This window comes from Aphis gossypii, chromosome 2 (assembly GCF_020184175.1).
Source record: "Aphis gossypii isolate Hap1 chromosome 2, ASM2018417v2, whole genome shotgun sequence".
Lineage (NCBI taxonomy): Eukaryota > Metazoa > Arthropoda > Insecta > Hemiptera > Aphididae > Aphis > Aphis gossypii.
This window is the reverse complement of record NC_065531.1, coordinates 35,518,096-35,537,513: the sequence shown is the minus strand read 5'-3', so window position 1 is coordinate 35,537,513 and position 19,418 is coordinate 35,518,096. Positions and strand designations below refer to the sequence as shown.

The window sequence follows — 19,418 nt, the reverse complement described above, 5'->3', positions numbered from 1 at the left end:
AATGATTTTCCATGCAGGCCATTTGTATTTGTCATACTATTAAACGGTATGTCGTTACAAGGGACAACACAATCGTGCCTGAGAATCTATTTACCTTTCATAAGAAAATATTATGTGGATATATTGTGTGTATATATACTGGCCACGACGATGAAATGAATTGTACAAAACGGTATTAATACATCCGGCGCAACCATCACTCGCTTCCGAGGGATTGATGGTCAGTGATTTTGAAGGTTTGGCATGGGAAAGTCGAGTCATGGACGCTCACGCGGTATACACATTTATATAGTATTTATACAATGTTATATATTTCCCTTACAGGTCTCGTACGACTCGATTCTTGGTATTTGATTACTACACGACGGGCAATGCATATTATGATAACATTGTACGTATCCCCTTCAAACACTGATATATTATATATTAATCAATAGCTTGAACAACGTAGAGCGGAAGAATTTATAAATGTAATTGTTGGAAACTTTTTTTTAAGTGTCCATTAACTATTAGTCATTACGATCGTATTTCAAATATTTTGTCTAAACAACATTGATCAACGTGGTTTCTTTAAAAAAATCAAATCACAACGAGAATCGTATCGCTGTTTGCACACGCTTTTAATTCAGAAAAAAATTTAACTATGTGTTAATAATACCTATTGTTTTCGATAATTACTATAATGCTTATATATTTCATAGAATTGGGTAGGTAGATATTTTTAATAATAATTATATGTTTTGTTGTTTGTTTGTCTGTTACTGTTTTTTTTTTTTTTTAATATAGATAAAAATAAAATTTGAAAAATAGACATACATTATTATTATGTTTTATTATTTTACCCATTGATTTATTTGATATCAAGCCATATATTTTAAATAAATAGCATTAAAACAATATTATAACAAAAATAAGATATACCTATAGATATTAGATAATAATATATTATAGTGTTGAAATAAAAAGTAATACATACTTTTATACTGTGTCAATCAGTGACTACAAGGTTTATTACCATATGATATTATGTAAACTTCATTTACCTCTTAACCAAAACAACGTTGATACAATGGAACGTAATATATTATAGGTGCCTACGCTTACAAAATCTATTTAATATAATTTATTGCGACATTAATTCATTAAGCAATACATATTTATTTTATTAAAACGAAATATCAACACAATGTGCGTTCGCTAATAATCGTAATTTTTGTTGAAGTTAGCAATTGTATATCTAATAATAAAGATATATTTCTCTAAACTAAAAAACAGACGAAATATTCCGTAGCCTTAAATAACCTAGTTATTTTACGTAAATTGTGAATTATGATGTATTTCGTACATTTAGAAAAAATACTGCAGTATTATAATATGACATTTAATAAAATTAACTTTAATTTTCTTAAAAAACAAATAATATAAGTACAATTTATATAATATGTATTTTTAGTTTATAATGTTTATAAAAACAGCGAAATAATACATAAATGATTTTCATCCCGAACTTTATAATAAACGCAATAATATCTACACGTCCAATTATCACGCGTAGGAAAAATACATCATAATAATCAGTGTTTATTTCAGGGGGCTACTGGTGGAAGGGTATAGCCCCCTCCCCAGGAGAAAAATGTAAACGATATTTTTAAATACCTTTATTATTTATTCCTATAGCATATTCCCTTAAAAATGTACGATGCACCATCGGTATAGAAGGTCTGAGATAAACACTGATTATAAAGATGGTGGTAAATAGTTTTTTAAGAATTTACTTCCGTTTTTTTTTTATATACAAATAAATAGCTCAGTAAAATAAAAATGAATAGACGTTGATTTATAATTTAGACACGCCGTTGTATTTTGTATATCAAGCATATTGTTTTTAATAATTATTATTTATTATTAATCATAAATATACATTTATTTCAATGAATGAAAAACATTTTATCCTTTCTAAATCATCATTTAAGTTCAAAAACAGTAACTATTCAAAACAAACTCATTTTTTAATTATTTGTGTATACTTTACTGCGATGTGATTTTAGTTGTGATTAATTATTTATGAAGTAACACTGCTATTTTTGTCGGGCTTTAATTTTTATTATCGATCGTTCGTTCGTTCCTCTTAAAAAAGACCTAAAAATATGATATTAATACAAATTTTAATATGAATTTTTAATTTTTAATAATAAAAAACTTTCGGGTATATTTTTAAGTACATATATTCTGTGTTAGTTTTTACAATCATAATGAGTAGGTAAATACCGCATGAACTTTGCTTGTTTGAAGATTTAAATTAGAAGTTTCCGAATAATTATGTTGACAATAGATCTAAAATATAGTCTATAAAAATTATACCTATGAAAAAAATGAAAGTAGGTAATAATTATTTAGTTTAATATACAAAAAATATATTTTTATGATACAATTATTTTTTTATATTTTTAAACTACGACTATTAAGTTTAAAAATGCTGAAAAAAACCAACCAAACCAAACATAATAGAAACGTAGATTTATCACTTTATCAACAACAAAAATAACGGAATACCGATTGTAACTATAATTTATTAGCAATTAAACTGCTACCGTAGAACAACTACAGAACTTCGCTTCTATTGATTGAACCTATATATATATTATTACCTATAACCTATAATATATGAATTATAATAACTGTAATTTTTATTTTTTAGAAAAACTTGATGATCGCTTACCGTACAAGAAACACGGCGTACAATTTAAACACATAAATAATATTTAAAAACAAAGAACGTTTGATGAATATCCGAGTAACCGTAAATCGGTAGATAGGAAATTATATTGTTTATTATTATATCTGTGTTGTACGTGGCATATAAAATGGTTTTATTAATATTATTATTACTAACGTGTAAAATAATAAATTATATGCCATATATAATCGTGTATCAGAAGCTGTGCAATATCTCCGAGCCAACTGCTGCCGCGTGCACATAACACTTTTAAACTCATAAAGTATATATCATGTATTATTTTCCTCGCATAAGCCGCTTTATACCAGCAAGTAATTCGATAAAACCCTGCCTCACGCGTACATTTGTACGATATTGTAGACACTTATGATCGCGGCTAACCTCCCAACGATTTGCGGAACCTTTAAAGAAAATGTTTTTAGAGATCATTATATTGCGCACGCCTTTATCTGTGCAATATAGACGAAAAATAAAAACCAATACTTACAGTTCAGTATAACGTCATTTAAGTATAAGCTAAAGTATGACAAAGTAATGGCCGGTCCAGTAATTATACGATAAATTTATCAGTCCAATAACAATAAAACCACTCGACTTACTTAAATTATCTGTGTGTTGAGTAATTTGTCCATGATGCACATTGCATACGTCATAATAATACTCATATAATCCATATGACCGTCTACCTTTACATAACAACACATTATGGACAAATTACAATTATTATTATTAAACATAAAACAAATATTTTATAAGTCATATTAACATAAAAAAAACATATATTATATTCTGAATACAGACAAGCTTATAATATAATACTTTTTTTATATTATAGCGTAGCACATTTTTATGCCTGTAAAATAAAAAATACCTATTATACGTATTCATAATATCAAAACCTATATAGTTTACGATTTATGAAAAGAATTAAGTCATTTTGACAAATGTGTCGGTACAAAAATAGTAGAATGGGGCTTCTCGAACTCACTGAACCTCTGCCCCGGGAACGTGAAATAGGTACGTTGTCAAATCGTTTTCGCCGACAACCAACCATGTAAGGAATTCGTCTAAAACGTCCGTCATCGTCGTCTATAAAACGTACACTGCAGCAGCACGCGCAATCACACTCACGTAAACAGTGGCTTAATCGTCGGGTAAACGTCGTATTGTATTTGAACCATTAAAAAAAAACGCACAATTTAATCGGATGAATGCTTTTTCTCCTCTTCGAGTCTATATAATGTACTCTTTTGCGTCATATTTTCACCGCTTGACATCATAAATTATATTAGTGAAACATACACGATACATCATAATACATAGGTATATACAGTGCAATGAGGTGGTAGGAATAAAAGACAACACGGACTACTTATAAGTCTTTTAATTATCGTGATTGTTTGAAAAACGATAAACCATCGTATACCAGAACCACAAAAAAGGTATCACAGCTGCAGTGTGTGCCGTAAAATGAGTGGCGAACTTTCACCCCCCTAAAATAAAAAAAACCGTATCCGACGGCGATTCGGACGTCGTGGGCACACGGCTGATATTAAAAACTACAGATTAAATGATTTTTTTTTCCCCGTCGCGATAACTCAGCTCCGTCGGAAACGAAATATAATAACGACTAATAAGTATAATATACGACACGACAAGAAACGTAATATTATACACAACACGCGCGTTGCGATATTATTATATATTGTTATTAACTCGCGTGTTGTGATATACGTCACTGTCGTACGAGAGGTAATAATCAAAACGATGCGATTGTGAACGTGTTTGAGGTGACCATTGTCGTTTATTTATTACACATATATGTATTATTATTATTACTATTATTGTTATTATTAATATTATATTGAATTCCACGAAGCGGCCAATTAAATGATTGATGTCAATTGGCGGTGGCCGTTGATCCCCACGGGCGGACACCCCGCGCCCACGCACCCCTCGCGCCAATAATACACTCACCCGCGTACGACGTGTGTACGCCACGTGGGGTCATGCACTATTATTTATCGCCGACGTCACGCGCCGTACAACTTGAACTTCCTCACGTACTTGCTCACCGTGCCCTTGGCGCAGGGTTTCAGCGCCACGCACGTGGCCACGTCTTCGGGCTGTTCCTTCCACACGACGTGCTGCACGCCGTCCGTCTCTAGTGCGGCGGCCGTGCTCAACAGGGCGGTCTCGTCGGGTACCTGCAACGACGGACGACGGACGGGTTACATTATATTATTATTATAATTTATACGAGTAAATACGGTTCCACAATAATGTGTAATGATGTATATAGGTACGCATAATATATTATAACAGAACAATGTTTTATGATATTATATAACAAGACGTATGGGTATACAGTTATGTGTAAGTGATGTCTAAGGCTCGAACTTTGATGCGTTTGCGCGTTTTTTTGATGATTAGATTTAATTTTGATGGGCAACCTATTGATTTATTCGACGACTTAACGAACGAAACATCAAAAGGTTTTAGTGCGTAGTTATACGTTTTTCAGAGCATATCCGCATTTTTCTAATGCCTATTTGGCAATTATATAGAGAGCACAATATTTGATGATGTGCAAATTAAAATCTTCGACAGTTCGAAATAAAGACATCGATAAGACATTGTTAAATTTGTGACAGCGTTTATTTTATAATTCTTACTACTTTATCGATTAGAAACTATTATAGTTTGGTTCTAAACGTGGAAAGTATAGAGAAAATTTACTATGGTTTTCCATCTATATGAAAACGCAAATTTAAAAACAACACTGTACATATTTTTATTCTTTAAGTACATTTTAACTGCACTTTTATGAATATTATTTAATACACTCTTAAAGAATTTTAGTCTGAGTTCTATTTTTAGTATAATAACAATTTTAATAATAATTATTATAATTAATTAACACTTCAATTATCTTCCATCAATTATTGGATAATTAAAAAATCATTGAATATTTCAATAATTATTTATTACATAATAACTGACCTGACTGTTCAGTCATTTTGAAACAATTTTTCCCATTTATTTTATTTTATTTAATGATTCAGTAATTCAACGTCTGATTTTTGAAATTTTGAATTATGCTCAAAGAATTAATTTTTGAATTCATACTTGAGAATTTCTTTAACCATTTGAGTAGGTTTTGTAACAAATTAATGTTTTCTCAATGAAAACCATCCTTTTATGCTTTAAATTATTCAGAAGTTGATTTTTTTGTTTTAGTTTTGATATACCTAACCTAATCAAAATTCAAACGAACATACTTTCTAAGTCATTAAACATTATTTACTAATAATAATAGATATGAATATACTGAATACAGAATAACTGCATCATTAAAGAAAATAGAGGTAGATATTCTTGGCGAGTCATCCTGTAATTGACTTATGTAGTATATCTAATAGACACTCTCTATTAGTTCAACACTTTTCGTGTTAAATGTATAGCTACGTGTAATATTTGAACAGAACATCCGGAAAAACGGTTACATAAAGGTAATATATTTTTTATTATATTTACGAATAATTGCATTACTTAACACGTGGTATAATATTATGTACCTACTTAAATAATATACACACCCGATCTCAACGAATTAATGTGATTTGCGTAACATGAAGAAAAATATAATTGAAATCATGGCTCTGAAATACGCTTAAGAACTACAGCACAGACAACAATATCAATACAGAAATGATCGTATAGGGTATAATTCTCCCGGAGGCGGAAGAACAAAGGAAAATGTAATTTAGGATTACGCATACGAGGCATAAGGGAATCCGTGTTTGGCCTACGGCTGAAAAAACAATATGATGATATCTGAGAGGTAAGCCGAAGAACAAGGAAACAAAATTATCTTGAACAAGAAGGTTCGGGATAAAAGTGAATACATTTTCATAGCTATTGGCTATACCTAACCACACAATAAAAGGATATTATATTATGATAATAATTTGAAAGATGCCGTTTTAGTAAGAAAATTGTTCGGTACGTTAAACTTAAAATTTAAAAAACATATTATTCAATGAATAAAAGATATAAATAAATTACAATAATACTGAATAATCATAGTTAAAATTTATTTTGAACTACTTATAGAAAATATGACAAACTACTATAATGAACATTAAAATATTAAAACAAACAATTTTAGTTAGTAGGATATTATATACAGCCAAACGAAACGTTTATATCATTTGATACAATTATAGAACATCAAAAAACGATCCGTGAAGATCTACCAAACGATGGATTTAGCATATTGCATTTCTTCGCCGTTTTAAATCTCGAAAATTACAGAAAAATGTACCTATAAAAATACAACGCGTATTTGACTTCTTCTATTTCACTGCACGGGTGTTATAAAAACGCATTTAATGTACTAACTAAACGCGCAGCATTGCCAAACATAACCGTAGAATGCTATTATTATTATAATTAAACAACTAGAAAATAACTTCCGGCCATTCCGGGAGACTAAAAAATAACATACATAATAATAACAATAATAATAATAATAAAATCACACGCAAGACACACGCCATAACACACAGTGATATATATATAAAGTAATAACACGTGCCCGCTATGCCATATTTCTCAGCATATTGCGATTTCAATTATCAAAACCGTTAAGTGACAGAGCGTCGATGCTTCATATTATAAGGCGCCAATACACAGAGACCGATATAGATAATGAATTGCGGCGACAGAAGGCATAACTGGTCTTCGTTTAAACGGAAATCCAAAACACATATATGGTTATCGTACGACAATATTAAAGGTCGATAAATCTCGATCTACATTTTATCATAACATTTAATATTATTATAATACGCACAAATCGACGAACGCAGACAGAAACAATTATTGCGTCGGCCAGTTGAATAACGATAAATCACTTATATAATACTGATGTTAACATTCCACAAAAATAAACCTTTCAATACTATCAATTACAAAACAAAGAAAACAATGGCTAAAAAATTGAAATGAAGTACCGCTTAAAAAATAAATTTAAAAAAACAAAACTTACTAAAAAAAAATGGGAATTTACCGCTATTTTAAAAAAGAAGATATTAAAAAATCACACGATTCGCAATAGGAAACACGAATTTAACTCGCCCCTGCCTCATCACCGAGACTTGCATCAATTTATAACACATTCAAAGAAAACCTTACGATCAATCACATTATGACCAAATGCCAAAAACATACCGAAGCACAAAAAAATCTTTATTAAGTCAGACTCGCTCTATCATGCGCATTTAACGAAAACAACCCAGAAGCAATACATTTATTTTTTCGTCATATAAACTTAGTTCAAAAACCGTAAATAATGTTATTTTGGTTTACTTATGACCTATAACTAATCTAAAAATAGGCTAATAACTATCGTTGTTGAAACCTCAACTTGTAATAAAAAATAAAAATAAATACTGGTGTATAACCGTCGTCACACACGCATACCTAATACATAAAATATTAATGACACTTGGACTCACTTCTAAGACGACTTTGTGCATATTTCCGAGATCCTTTAGATATGCCTGCATGTCCGGATCCGAGTAATAAGTGTGCACCACGGCGACGCAAGCATGACAAGCTTGAGCCATGACGGCGCCGGACGGCCATTTCAGAGTCCTGGTCAGGTCACCACGCACCAGCACGTATTGCACCAGATTACTCATCGTCGACGACCTTAAATCAAAAACATACATCCAAATCGTCGATCAAACAAATCAGCATGGACGCCGGGTGGTAACCGCCCGCGCGAGACACGATATATAGTGCGGTATGTTTTCGAGAGTATTCTCATCCTTCGATTTAAGAAAAAAAATAATAAACGCAACGACGTCGATAAGACCTGCATTAGGAGGAAGGTGGGTGGGCTAAGGATTTATAATACATCGAATACTACTCACCACCCCCGTGATGACGAACCCGACGCACAAGAGTGACACAGAGGGCGGTGCAGATATTCGACTTAACGATAAGCCGATAACAATAATTATTGATTCATATGATATACACACATGTTGGCGTGGGAATCGGTTTTATAATATATTATTATTATTATTATTATCTATATATATTAAAAATAAATACAATTTAATGTGTTACACAAACGAAACAAAAACAATTAATAATCGTCGTAGGTACATAAAATATAATTATTATAAAAGGTACATATTATTATAATATACGTTCGAAACATAAATAACGGACGTTTATCGTTACACGACATTACAATATTATTAATTCTTATATGCTTAGAGATCGCGTATACGATCAAAATATGTTTTTCATATGAAGTGTGTGGTCGTCAATCGAATGAGTTTCGACGTCTGTACACGGCCACGGCCCGCAGCCGTATGTCTTCGAAGCACAGCCCGATGTCCATTTTCAGGTTCCTCACCCGGACCTGGACGTCTTCGCGCATCAGGTCGAAGCACATGGCTATGATGCCCATGCCCAGCAGCAGGTACACGAACTTGATGACCAGCTTCATCGGGTGATCGGTCGCGGCGTCCGTGACGCTGCCAACCGGCACGAAGTTCTCGATGCCGATTTTGCATAAGCTGGTGACGCAGAAAAACGTGCTGTCCAGGTACGACCAGTCTTCGAGCGTGACGAACGTCACCGTGCCGGTGGCCACGTACGCCGCCAGCACCCACAGGCAAGCCGTTGACGGCACGATCACCCTCGACTTCTGGGGCAACTGCTGGTTATACGGGTCACCGCCAGCCTTGTCTTCCATGCTGCACTGGTACACCCATGTGTACAGCCACCGGAAGCTCTGGGCCAACACCTGATGCGAACGGAAAAACAATAAAACAGTTAGTACCTATTGTAAGACCTCTTTTATAATATTATATGTACAAAGTGATCTGATTTACCACTCGATTTATGGCGAATTTCTGAAGGTAAAATATATTATTGTGGTTTTGAAAAAAAAATTTGCTAGAAAATATAATTTATTTACTTCAATTCATCATAGTTATTTTCAAGGTTTTTAATTTTTCAAAAACGATAAACTACCCATTTGGTTTTAATCGAATGTAGGTACATTGAGCCAAATTTTTTCTAAAAATATTGATGTGTAACTAATTGATGTTATCGCTTAAATATATCTCTCTACGTTTATATACATCAAAAAACTATAATATTCAATATGGTTGAACAAAAATAATTTAGAACAGTGACACGTGTTTTAAGACTATTTTAATAAAATTATTTCTAAAAGTGCATTATAATATAATAATATTATTTTATTATACTTTGATTTTTATGTCTGTCAGAAAAAATGTATTTACTATCTATCATGATTTATTCAGGATGGAGCGAAAAAACTTTTAGTTATTCGATATAGTTTTGCTTAAAATAACATTTTTGTTTGCAGTTGTGCATTAAATTACCAATCGCCGTTTTTGAAACTTTTAATTCGTGATAGCGCATGCCTCAACTGCTCGAAGAGTTTCATCGAATACAATAAAAGCGTCAACAATAATTAAAAATGTTTGAAATCCTTTCCACTATAAAAAAATAATAATAATATACACGTTATTTTTTAGTGTGTTTTATGCGCATATAAAACTATGAAAATTAGCTGTTGGCAACGATGTCCGTTTGCGGATCGTGATGAACGACTGCACAACACATACGAACGCAGTTCACTAATCATGACGACCACAAGTTATCTTATTTAGATCTTCTCAATCTTTGACATAAACAGTGAAAAAAATATGTCTGTCGCGTGTGATCAAATAAAACTGAAAACACGCACTACATCTATCACTGCGTACGAATTTGAAATATTTAAACACCAGTTGAATTAATAATTAATCACTTGGAAGATGTATGCGTATAAAAAACAAGCTGACAATAATAATGGTAGTCGTGACCATTGTATGGGTTTTAAGTGTAACAGTCCGTTATTGGTGTTTGTTTTAGTGTTATTCTACTTTTGATCGTCAAAATAACTTGTTTCACACATTAAAAATAATAATAAAATAAAAGAAACCACTGTTTTGTGAACGCATTCTGACATTAAACGAGACAGTCACCCTAGCCAAATTTCGATAGACAACATTAACAATTTAGTGTGTGTTAAAAGCAGCCGAACCCTTTAAGTGTAGGCTCATACACGCATTAACGAAAAAAAAAACAGTGATGAATTTGCGTGTTCGTTTGTGACAGTTTTTAACTTAACTGCGCAGGAATTTCGAGAATATGAATTGTTATCATCAAATACTTGACTTTTCTGAAAAATAAAAGTTTTTGAAAATAAAATCGATACTTAATCAATTTTTTTAAAAACTAACGAAACATAATAAACACATACATATAGAAACTCTCGTTGCAAAGCAAACAAACTACTCTGTGGTATTTTATACTTATATTCGAATTGTGTGTTTATTTCTAAACATCAATATTTGATACACTATAAACTGTTTGTCATGGAATCGAAATAATTATTTATTTTATCCGGAATGTTCTTACTTTTATTTGAATTCAAACTAAACGTAATTTTAACCAACCTATAAATCCGCGGATAAGTGCACAATACATCAGCATAGTTTTAAAACCATAGTAATATATCGTTGGGGATTTTTATAGTTAAAGTAGTTTAGGCACGTAGTAAAAAAAGAACACTATAAAAGAATTACCACAAATATTTCAAACTGTAAGACCATCCAGAACGATGCTCTTACCATATTTTAGCAAAGGAGTAATTTTTTTCAATAAGTCTTTCTTTCTCTCCCCCCTCCCCCCCCCCAGTACACTCTCTTACGGCAGCACTTATTCTTATACACGTTTTTGGAATACTGTGGAGATTTTTTTAGGGGCTTTACTACATGCGCTTTGAGTGCGCAAAATGTACGAAAACGATGTTATAATAACGAAATCAAAAGGCAGAGATCCAACGGCCCTATTCCCCAACGTCCGTTATACAAAATTGTACACTTAACGTTCGTGAACTGGAATAAATCATATAAAAAAATGTCTCTAAATGCCTTTGTACTAAATCTAACGAAGAACGATGTCGTATACACTCGATTATTTTTATTTAATATTTTGTTTAAAATATGTTTAATTCGAACGCATCTTTACAAACGTACCTACTCCCCCCCCCACCTACTATTATACATAATGCGGGCAACACATTTACCTAAAGACTTCCATCCGAGTGGTAAATAGTGACCAAAACACACAGTTATGACGGAAGGGTTGAAGTAATGATAGAAGTACCGTCGGCCTGTATGTATAAGATATTAAATAATAATAATAATAATAATAATTTATAAACGACGACGCACCTTTCCCATGTTTCGGAAGTAGAGCACGTACAGGGGTATGCCGAACACGGCGTAGACGACGGTGGCGGACTTGCCCAACATGGTCTTGGGCACGACGTTACCGTAACCGTTCATGGTGAATATGGACAGGGAGAACATGAGCGCAGCGGAGAACGACCACGTCTCCTCGGTGGTCCGGCCGTCGTAGCCCTTCTTGACGATGAGCGCCAAGTTGACCTGGAAGTGCGTGAGCGCGTCCGTCACCTGCCGCGTCCAGTTGTCCCGGTACAGCACGTTGTACGTGTTGGTGGCGTTCCACACGTTCACCGAACAGTTGTGCCGGAGCTGCTGGACGGCGTGGTGCTGAGCGTCGCCCGCCTGGCCCTCGATCTGTATGAAGCAGAACGCGCCCACCACCGCGTAGCCTACCACCAGACCGCCGACGCCCACCTGCGTGCACATGAACGCCACCAACTTCCGGCAGCACTCCTTCAGCCGCTCCTTGGGGTTGTCGGCGCCGGCCGCGTTGTACGCCGCCGACGATGACCCGGTGCTGCTCTTGTCGCCCACCGGCACCATTGCGAGCCGCCGACTGACCGCCGCCGCCGCCGCTGTGCTTCCACACCGGTCACCATCGCCGCTGCCGCCGCTAGGTCGATCGTGTGCCAAGGACCGATGTGTGTGTGTATAACGGTACAGAAATAGAAAGAGGCGCGTGCCGCCGACTGAGCGGCTAAAAATGCGCGCAGTCGCCGTATATACGCGATAATAATACTATCCGCGGTGGACGTCTTTCCCCGAACCAACGCGTTTCGTTACGTAATAATAATCAAGGCTGTAAAACCGATGCGCTAAACAGCTGAACGATCGTCATGAAATATGCGTTGGCGTCGTGTACTGGAAAAATAGGGAACATTCACCAAAAATTTAAAAGAAAAATATTCGAAATCCGGCAAATATATTGAAATTTACCTACCATTCATATGCATTAAATATACACATAGGTATCATGAAAAAAAAAAATAATCGAGCAAAATATATTTCAGAACGGTTATGCATTGAATCGAATTATTAGTACCTATTAGTATACCTATGTAAAATCAATAAATCTCAGCCTTAATGATAACAATAATGTATGTGCGATCGAAAAATATACAACAAAAAATAAGATTATCGATCTAGAACACCTGCAAATTGTTGAGTTATTTTCCAGACTGGCAAATAATATGTCAACCGTATACGATTTGTGTTATGAGTTTATGATATCGTCTATCATAGAACAAGAACTTAATTGCATATTACTATGCCGTTAAGTTCTAATAAAAAAATTACTAGGTATAGGCCCTATACGCACATTTAAAATGCAAAATATCCCGATGAAAAACCAAAGTACCAAAAAGTGTACACTTAAACAAATTTTAAATATGATAAAACTATATCATTATATCTCGATTGCAGCCTGATAGTAATCGACATGACACCTAATATACAGTAGAGCTTGTCAACCTTTTTTTTAAGTGTAATACAAAAATTACAATATCGATAAATGCACTAATGCACTAAGGAAAGGAAAAAGGGAGTGAATGACCTATTCTACACAATTACGTATCTATAATTTACAAAATTCCACAATAATTTAAAACATATAAAATCAATATTAATATTGTATGATGTATATTATACTCAAAAATGGGTTAAACATTTGATAAACAATAATGTTTTTTAAAATTATCAATATACTTATATAAATGAATAGAAATATTAGGGAAGTAGATCGATATGAGTACCTATCATATAATTATACGTAAACATTTATATTAGTTTGTTTACAGCTGATATCATAAGTAGGTAGTCGATTCTCGCGTCTCGGTGGTTAAAATATGTATGTCGAATACATGTAAAAAATTATGTGTAGCGGAATTCGGTAACTAACTAAATCTTCGGAATATAATGATATAATATATAATATAAACTATGATTTATACTTAGTATAATATAAGCTTTACTAATTTTTCACAGCGTTGTTCTAACGTTGTTTATGCGATAAAATTCTAAAATATAGATACAACTCATTTTCTTTTCGTTTTATTCATAAACAACTTAACGCCACCCTCCAGCTACTTCCCCAAACTAGAGGGATTAAATACAATATCACAACTTGACACCCTAAAATAAAAGCGTGTGCGGATTATAAATTAATCATCGCGTCCGTGAACGCGTTTTTGTGTATATACGCAGTGCCAGTAATGTAACTCAGTATTATATCGTCTCAGAAAAATGCATAGCATTTCCCTGACTGGATAAACACGACTTAGTCGCATAGGTATTATAACAACCAGCAGAGAGGAAATAAAGTTGGACCACATCCAATGGTGAATATACACTATACAGTGAATGGTTTTAAAATTTCAATTAAAAATTTGAACACAAAAAAAATCTGCTAATTAATTTAATATTTACTTTATGTACGTATATATATATAATAATATATACAAAGTTAAGACCATTCTCGAATTATTTTTTTTTTTTAAAAAACATGGTAATTTATACTCAACCAGTTTAATTACTGAAGGAATGACACTTAAATAGTCGTTAAAAGGGATTATATACTCAAAATGTTACACAATGCACAAACGTACGATATAAACGAACGTCGTATTTCAAAGACATGTCTACAATTTTAAATTCCTGCATTTTGGTTTTTTGTATGAACTAAGTGTACGTAAATAAAGATTTAAAATAAATAATAAATATATGCTTAAATTTATTTTATACCAATATAATTAATTTTTTTTTTTTTTAATAATTTATATAATATAATAAATTATTCAAAATACAAAAGTATTTATGTAGGAACTAGAAATAACCACTATACAGGGTGATTTTTTTATCAAACAACACTCATTATTTCCAAAAGTATTCATTTTTTTGAAAATATTTTTTTATATAGTTTCTAATTGTTAAAAAAACAATGTTTTTATAAAAAAAATATATTTTTAAATATTTTTTATCCTTATAATTTTTTAAGTTTTTTACTTTTTGGAATGACAACATAGATTTTTAATTTCATATTCCAAAGCAGAATAATTTTCTAAGTAATTCGATACATAAAAATCAAATTTAGGGTGAGTAGTTTATGAGTTATACGTAATTAAAGTTTAGCTGCGCGGAGTGGAGTGGTGCGGGGTTACCCAGCAAAATGTTTGTCCACTACTCCACTACTCCGCTTGTCTAAACTTTGAATAAGTATAACTCATAAACTACTCACCCTAAATTCGATTTTTATGTATCAAAATACTCAAAAAATTATTCTGCTTTGGAATATGAAATTAAAAATCTATGTTATCATTCAAAAAAGTAAAAAACTTAAAAAATTATAAGGATAAAAAATATTTAAAAATATAATTTTTTTTATAAAAATGTTGTTTTTTTAACAATTTGAAACTATGTAAAAAAATATTTTCAAAAACATGAATACTTTTGAAAATAATGAGTGTTGTTTGATAAAAGAAACACCCTGTAGATACCTAATATGGTAATATTACTATGTATTTATCTTTATCAGTTAATTTAAAAACCAAAAAACTATACATAGGTAGATGCTTATACATACCTAGTACTTTTGAAGACCTTCATACTCCAATTCATACTCTCCAAAGGATTGTTTTTCATATTTTTAATTAATAGGTACTATAGTATTTTATTACCAGCTAAAACATATTTCAAGATATTTATTTTAAGTGTTATAAAATCTTATCCTTAAAAACTGATTAAAAAAATATTCTCATATATTTTATAGTAGATAGTAATGTACACTCCAAGTAAAAAGTTTTAAGAAATCAAAACTTTAAAGTTAATTAAATTACTCTTATAATAATTATTAATACCTACCTAAATAAAATTAAAACTAAGAACAAAATTTTAGGTATTCCTAGAATTTATATAAATACATAATACAATATTAACAAAACGATTAGTACTAAATCCAAATTTTAATGAAAAATATTACCAAACCAATGATTCTGATAAACTATTACTCATCAAAATAGATAAATTAAATTTTTAAAATTAAACTTCAAAACACCAAATTTGGTGTTATACTTAATTAAATTAGTTTACCTAAACGTTGCTTTTGTAATTTAAGATATACCATGTACCTATAAATGTAAGATTCTTAACAAAGCTGATCAAAACATTAATTTAATAATAACTACATACTTCTAAAAAATAAAAACAGAATAATTTTCAGTAAAATTATAGTTTATTTAACAGTATCCTAATACAAACAAATATGGAGTAGATAATATTATTATTTAATACATGAATATAAAATAAAATGTGAATTATTAGAATACATTTAATAAAACAAAGGATTACAAAATAAAATATCAATGATTGCAAAGTAAGTGTAATATTTTATAAAAAGATTACCATATCATTGTATCTAGAAATATTACTTTTATTTTTAATATTATTTAATTAAGTACTAGTAACTTTATGCATTGCACTAGCTAAGTAACCAACATTTTTTGAAGTAACGCCAGCCATAGATATGCGACCATCATTTGTTAAATATACACTATGCTGATCAATTAACTTTTTAACCTGATCTTTACTGAGTCCAGTATAACAGAACATACCTATTTGATTTGTTATATGATCCCAATTCTTTATAGAGCCTTCTTTACCTAAAAGGTCTTTTAATTGGTATCTGACTGATATTATTCTATCTGCCATGCCCTTCACTTCAACCAACCACTGATTCATTAGTTGAGGATTGGATAATATTTCTGACACAATCCTAGCTCCATGAATGGGTGGGTTCGAATACATGCCACGCACAATTATCTTTAATTGAGATACAATACGATCTGCTTCATCTTTGTTTAAAGTTGTCAGTGAAAACAATCCTACACGTTCCCCGTACAGACCCATGTTTTTAGAAAATGACTGAGCCAAAGCAATCTGGTGACCATCAGATAAGAATGAACGAACAGCACAAGCATCCTGATCAACATTTCCTGAAGCAAATCCTTGATAAGCCATATCAAAAAATGGGAATAAACCTTTATTTTTGAACAATGTGGACAATTCTTTCCATTGTTCTGGTTTTGGATCTACACCAGTTGGATTATGAGCACACGCATGTAACAAAACTACTGAGCCAGATGGAACAGAAGATAAGTCCTCAACCATTCCAGCAAAATCGAGCCCACATGTTTTTGGATCATAATACCTGTATGATTTTACTTCTAATCCAGAAAATTTAAATATCTGATTATGGTTACCCCAGGTAGGAATAGGTACCCAAATAGTTTTTAATGGAGCATATCTTGCAAGAAATTCAGCACCAACTCTTAGAGCACCCGTTCCTGATATGGATTGAACTGAAGCATAGAATTTGTTCTTAATAATAGGGGATTCATTGGATAATGCTAATTGTATAGCTTCATTACAAAAATCAGAAATGCCACTTATTGGAGCATATTCTTTATCCAAATTTTTTTTGGCCAACAGATTTTCAGCTTGAATTACACTAGGTAATACATATGGTTTACCATTATCATCCCTATAAGCACCAGCACCTAAGTTAATTTTTTGAGGATTTTTATCACGTTTGTAGGCTTCTGTAACACCAAGTATAGCATCTGGAGGTCCTTGCTGAACATTTGACCACAATGTTGACATCATACGTAAATTTTTCTGTTGTTTGTATACAAATGAAGACAATTGATGACACTTTGACATTGACATGGTTCTAGAGTTTTTAAGAATTTTCAGATGTTAAGTAACTTTAGTATCATGTAAAGAACCTATAAAATTCACAAAACACAAAAAAAAAAACAAATCACTGAATAATGTGGTAAACAGCTTAACTTAAAAAATGGAATATTTAATTTAGTTTTATTGTAGATAGGTATAGGTAATGTTTTAATAATTTTTTTAAATTAAGTAATGAATAATAAAAAACACCAAAAAAGTCAAACAATGTTTATTAGACAGACTAGAAAAAAGAAGACTTAAAAGCACTGATAATGATTAGATTTATTTAACATATGTGATTGGTTTATGTGCAATATTCTTCTCTTAACTAGGAAAACACAGTTAAAAAATGTAAAAATAGAAAATGTTCTCATACTAATTTACATTAATTAATCAAATACAAATACTAAAAGTATATTATGGACATTTTATACAGATAATAATAATAATTAAAACCAATGTTTATAACTGAATTAGGTTGTATTTATAATAAATGTTAAAAATAACCAAATACAAATGAATTAATTATGTTAATATACTGAAATCATAATTTCTACATAGGTAATGACTAAAGAAAAGAGGTGGCAAATAATAAATATGAAAACATTTGAATTTCTAAATGGTAATAAATTTAAATGTAACTGTTATGTCAAAACATAATATAATATGATATTAGAGAAATGTTTGTCTCAGGTTAACCCCATTGATACTCAAACTTATGGATACAGAATTCTAATCTTCAGTATACATATAATTACAGTGTACTCTTGATTATCCAAGGTGATAGGGCATCCATGGATAAGCAAATTCCACGGATAATGTGCGAATAATGATTTTTTTTCAGAAAACTTATCAACAGTTACCAATAAGTGACAAGTGCATTGTATTTTACGTCATTATCGAGTAATCAATTATCACAACCCAATTAAACCAATAATGATGTATAATGTAAGAAAATATATAGGTATATATTATTTTTGTATACATAATATAAGTATGTAGATGAATCCACGGGAGAAACGGATAATCCACAATGCGGAGTCTGCTCGTGGATAATCGAGAATACATTGTATGGGCCAACATAAAAGAGGGAAAGACTGTGGTTTTCTTTTATACAGAAATGTCTGAGCGATAAAGAACCTAACATCAGTAAACAAAAGTAAAAACAAATGTATACATTTTACAAACTCTGGTTAATAGTATCAGTTGTAATGGCTTACAAATTCTCATATACAATACAGTATCCATAAATTTAATATCAACGGTCAAACCCTAATCGTTTTTATTTTGAGATTACTAGACAGTGGTCATAACAAGTCGAACCGGCGTTTATCAGTTTTATATTCAATAATTATTAATATATTTAACCATCTAACGATGCTAAATAAAATATAATACTTAATAAGAAATTAAAAATATGGATTTAACTTACGTTTATTGCTTAGAACGAGCGTAATTTGCGTCAATGGAACGTGAATACTAGGATCTTTACAGAACAGTTCAATGGTCCGTCAGAAGTTGAAATGTTGAATGCAAACGACCAAATTGGAGATGCTCCTAATCGATTTAATAAGTATTAAAATCAATACGATAGTGAATTA

At 31.6% G+C, this 19,418-nt stretch overlaps 3 protein-coding genes across 4 annotated transcripts; all 3 read right to left on the bottom strand.

Moving 5' to 3' along the window:
* Nucleotides 1–4,510: 4,510 nt before the first annotated feature.
* Nucleotides 4,511–19,374, bottom strand: LOC114127076 (putative peptidyl-tRNA hydrolase PTRHD1). 2 transcript variants are annotated; one of them, XM_027991204.2, is made up of 3 exons: nt 19,250–19,374; nt 8,260–8,455; nt 4,511–4,944 (listed from the first exon to the last, which is right to left on the bottom strand). In XM_027991204.2, exons 2-3 carry the CDS (start codon nt 8,443–8,445, stop codon nt 4,771–4,773), a joined length of 360 nt encoding a protein of 119 aa, XP_027847005.1. In that variant the 5' UTR covers nt 8,446–8,455; nt 19,250–19,374; the 3' UTR covers nt 4,511–4,770. The 2 variants fall into 2 exon arrangements, with proteins under 2 accessions (XP_027847005.1, XP_027847014.1); XM_027991213.2 differs by lacking the exon at nt 19,250–19,374 and adding an exon at nt 8,680–8,820.
* Nucleotides 8,902–12,957, bottom strand: LOC114127065 (TWiK family of potassium channels protein 7). The gene is made up of 2 exons (XM_027991176.2): nt 12,076–12,957; nt 8,902–9,566 (listed from the first exon to the last, which is right to left on the bottom strand). Exons 1-2 carry the CDS (start codon nt 12,631–12,633, stop codon nt 9,081–9,083), a joined length of 1,044 nt encoding a protein of 347 aa, XP_027846977.1. The 5' UTR covers nt 12,634–12,957; the 3' UTR covers nt 8,902–9,080.
* Nucleotides 16,297–19,374, bottom strand: LOC114127060 (aspartate aminotransferase, mitochondrial). The gene is made up of 2 exons (XM_027991167.2): nt 19,250–19,374; nt 16,297–17,867 (listed from the first exon to the last, which is right to left on the bottom strand). The coding sequence occupies exon 2, from the start codon at nt 17,806–17,808 to the stop codon at nt 16,534–16,536; it is 1,275 nt and encodes a 424-aa protein (XP_027846968.1). The 5' UTR covers nt 17,809–17,867; nt 19,250–19,374; the 3' UTR covers nt 16,297–16,533.
* Nucleotides 19,375–19,418: the final 44 nt, after the last annotated feature.

Excerpts from the sequence above, each read along its gene's own strand:
- LOC114127076 (XM_027991204.2), bottom strand. The coding sequence starts at position 8,445 with ATGAGTAATCTGGTGCAATACGTGCTGGTGCGTGGTGACCTGACCAGG. Across the intron at positions 4,945-8,259 it reads TGCACAAAGTCGTCTTAGAA|GTACCCGACGAGACCGCCCT; the intron begins GTGAGTCCAAGT and ends CCGTCGTTGCAG.
- LOC114127065 (XM_027991176.2), bottom strand. The coding sequence starts at position 12,633 with ATGGTGCCGGTGGGCGACAAGAGCAGCACCGGGTCATCGTCGGCGGCG. Across the intron at positions 9,567-12,075 it reads ACTTCCGAAACATGGGAAAG|GTGTTGGCCCAGAGCTTCCG; the intron begins GTGCGTCGTCGT and ends CGTTCGCATCAG.
- LOC114127060 (XM_027991167.2), bottom strand. The coding sequence starts at position 17,808 with ATGTCAATGTCAAAGTGTCATCAATTGTCTTCATTTGTATACAAACAA.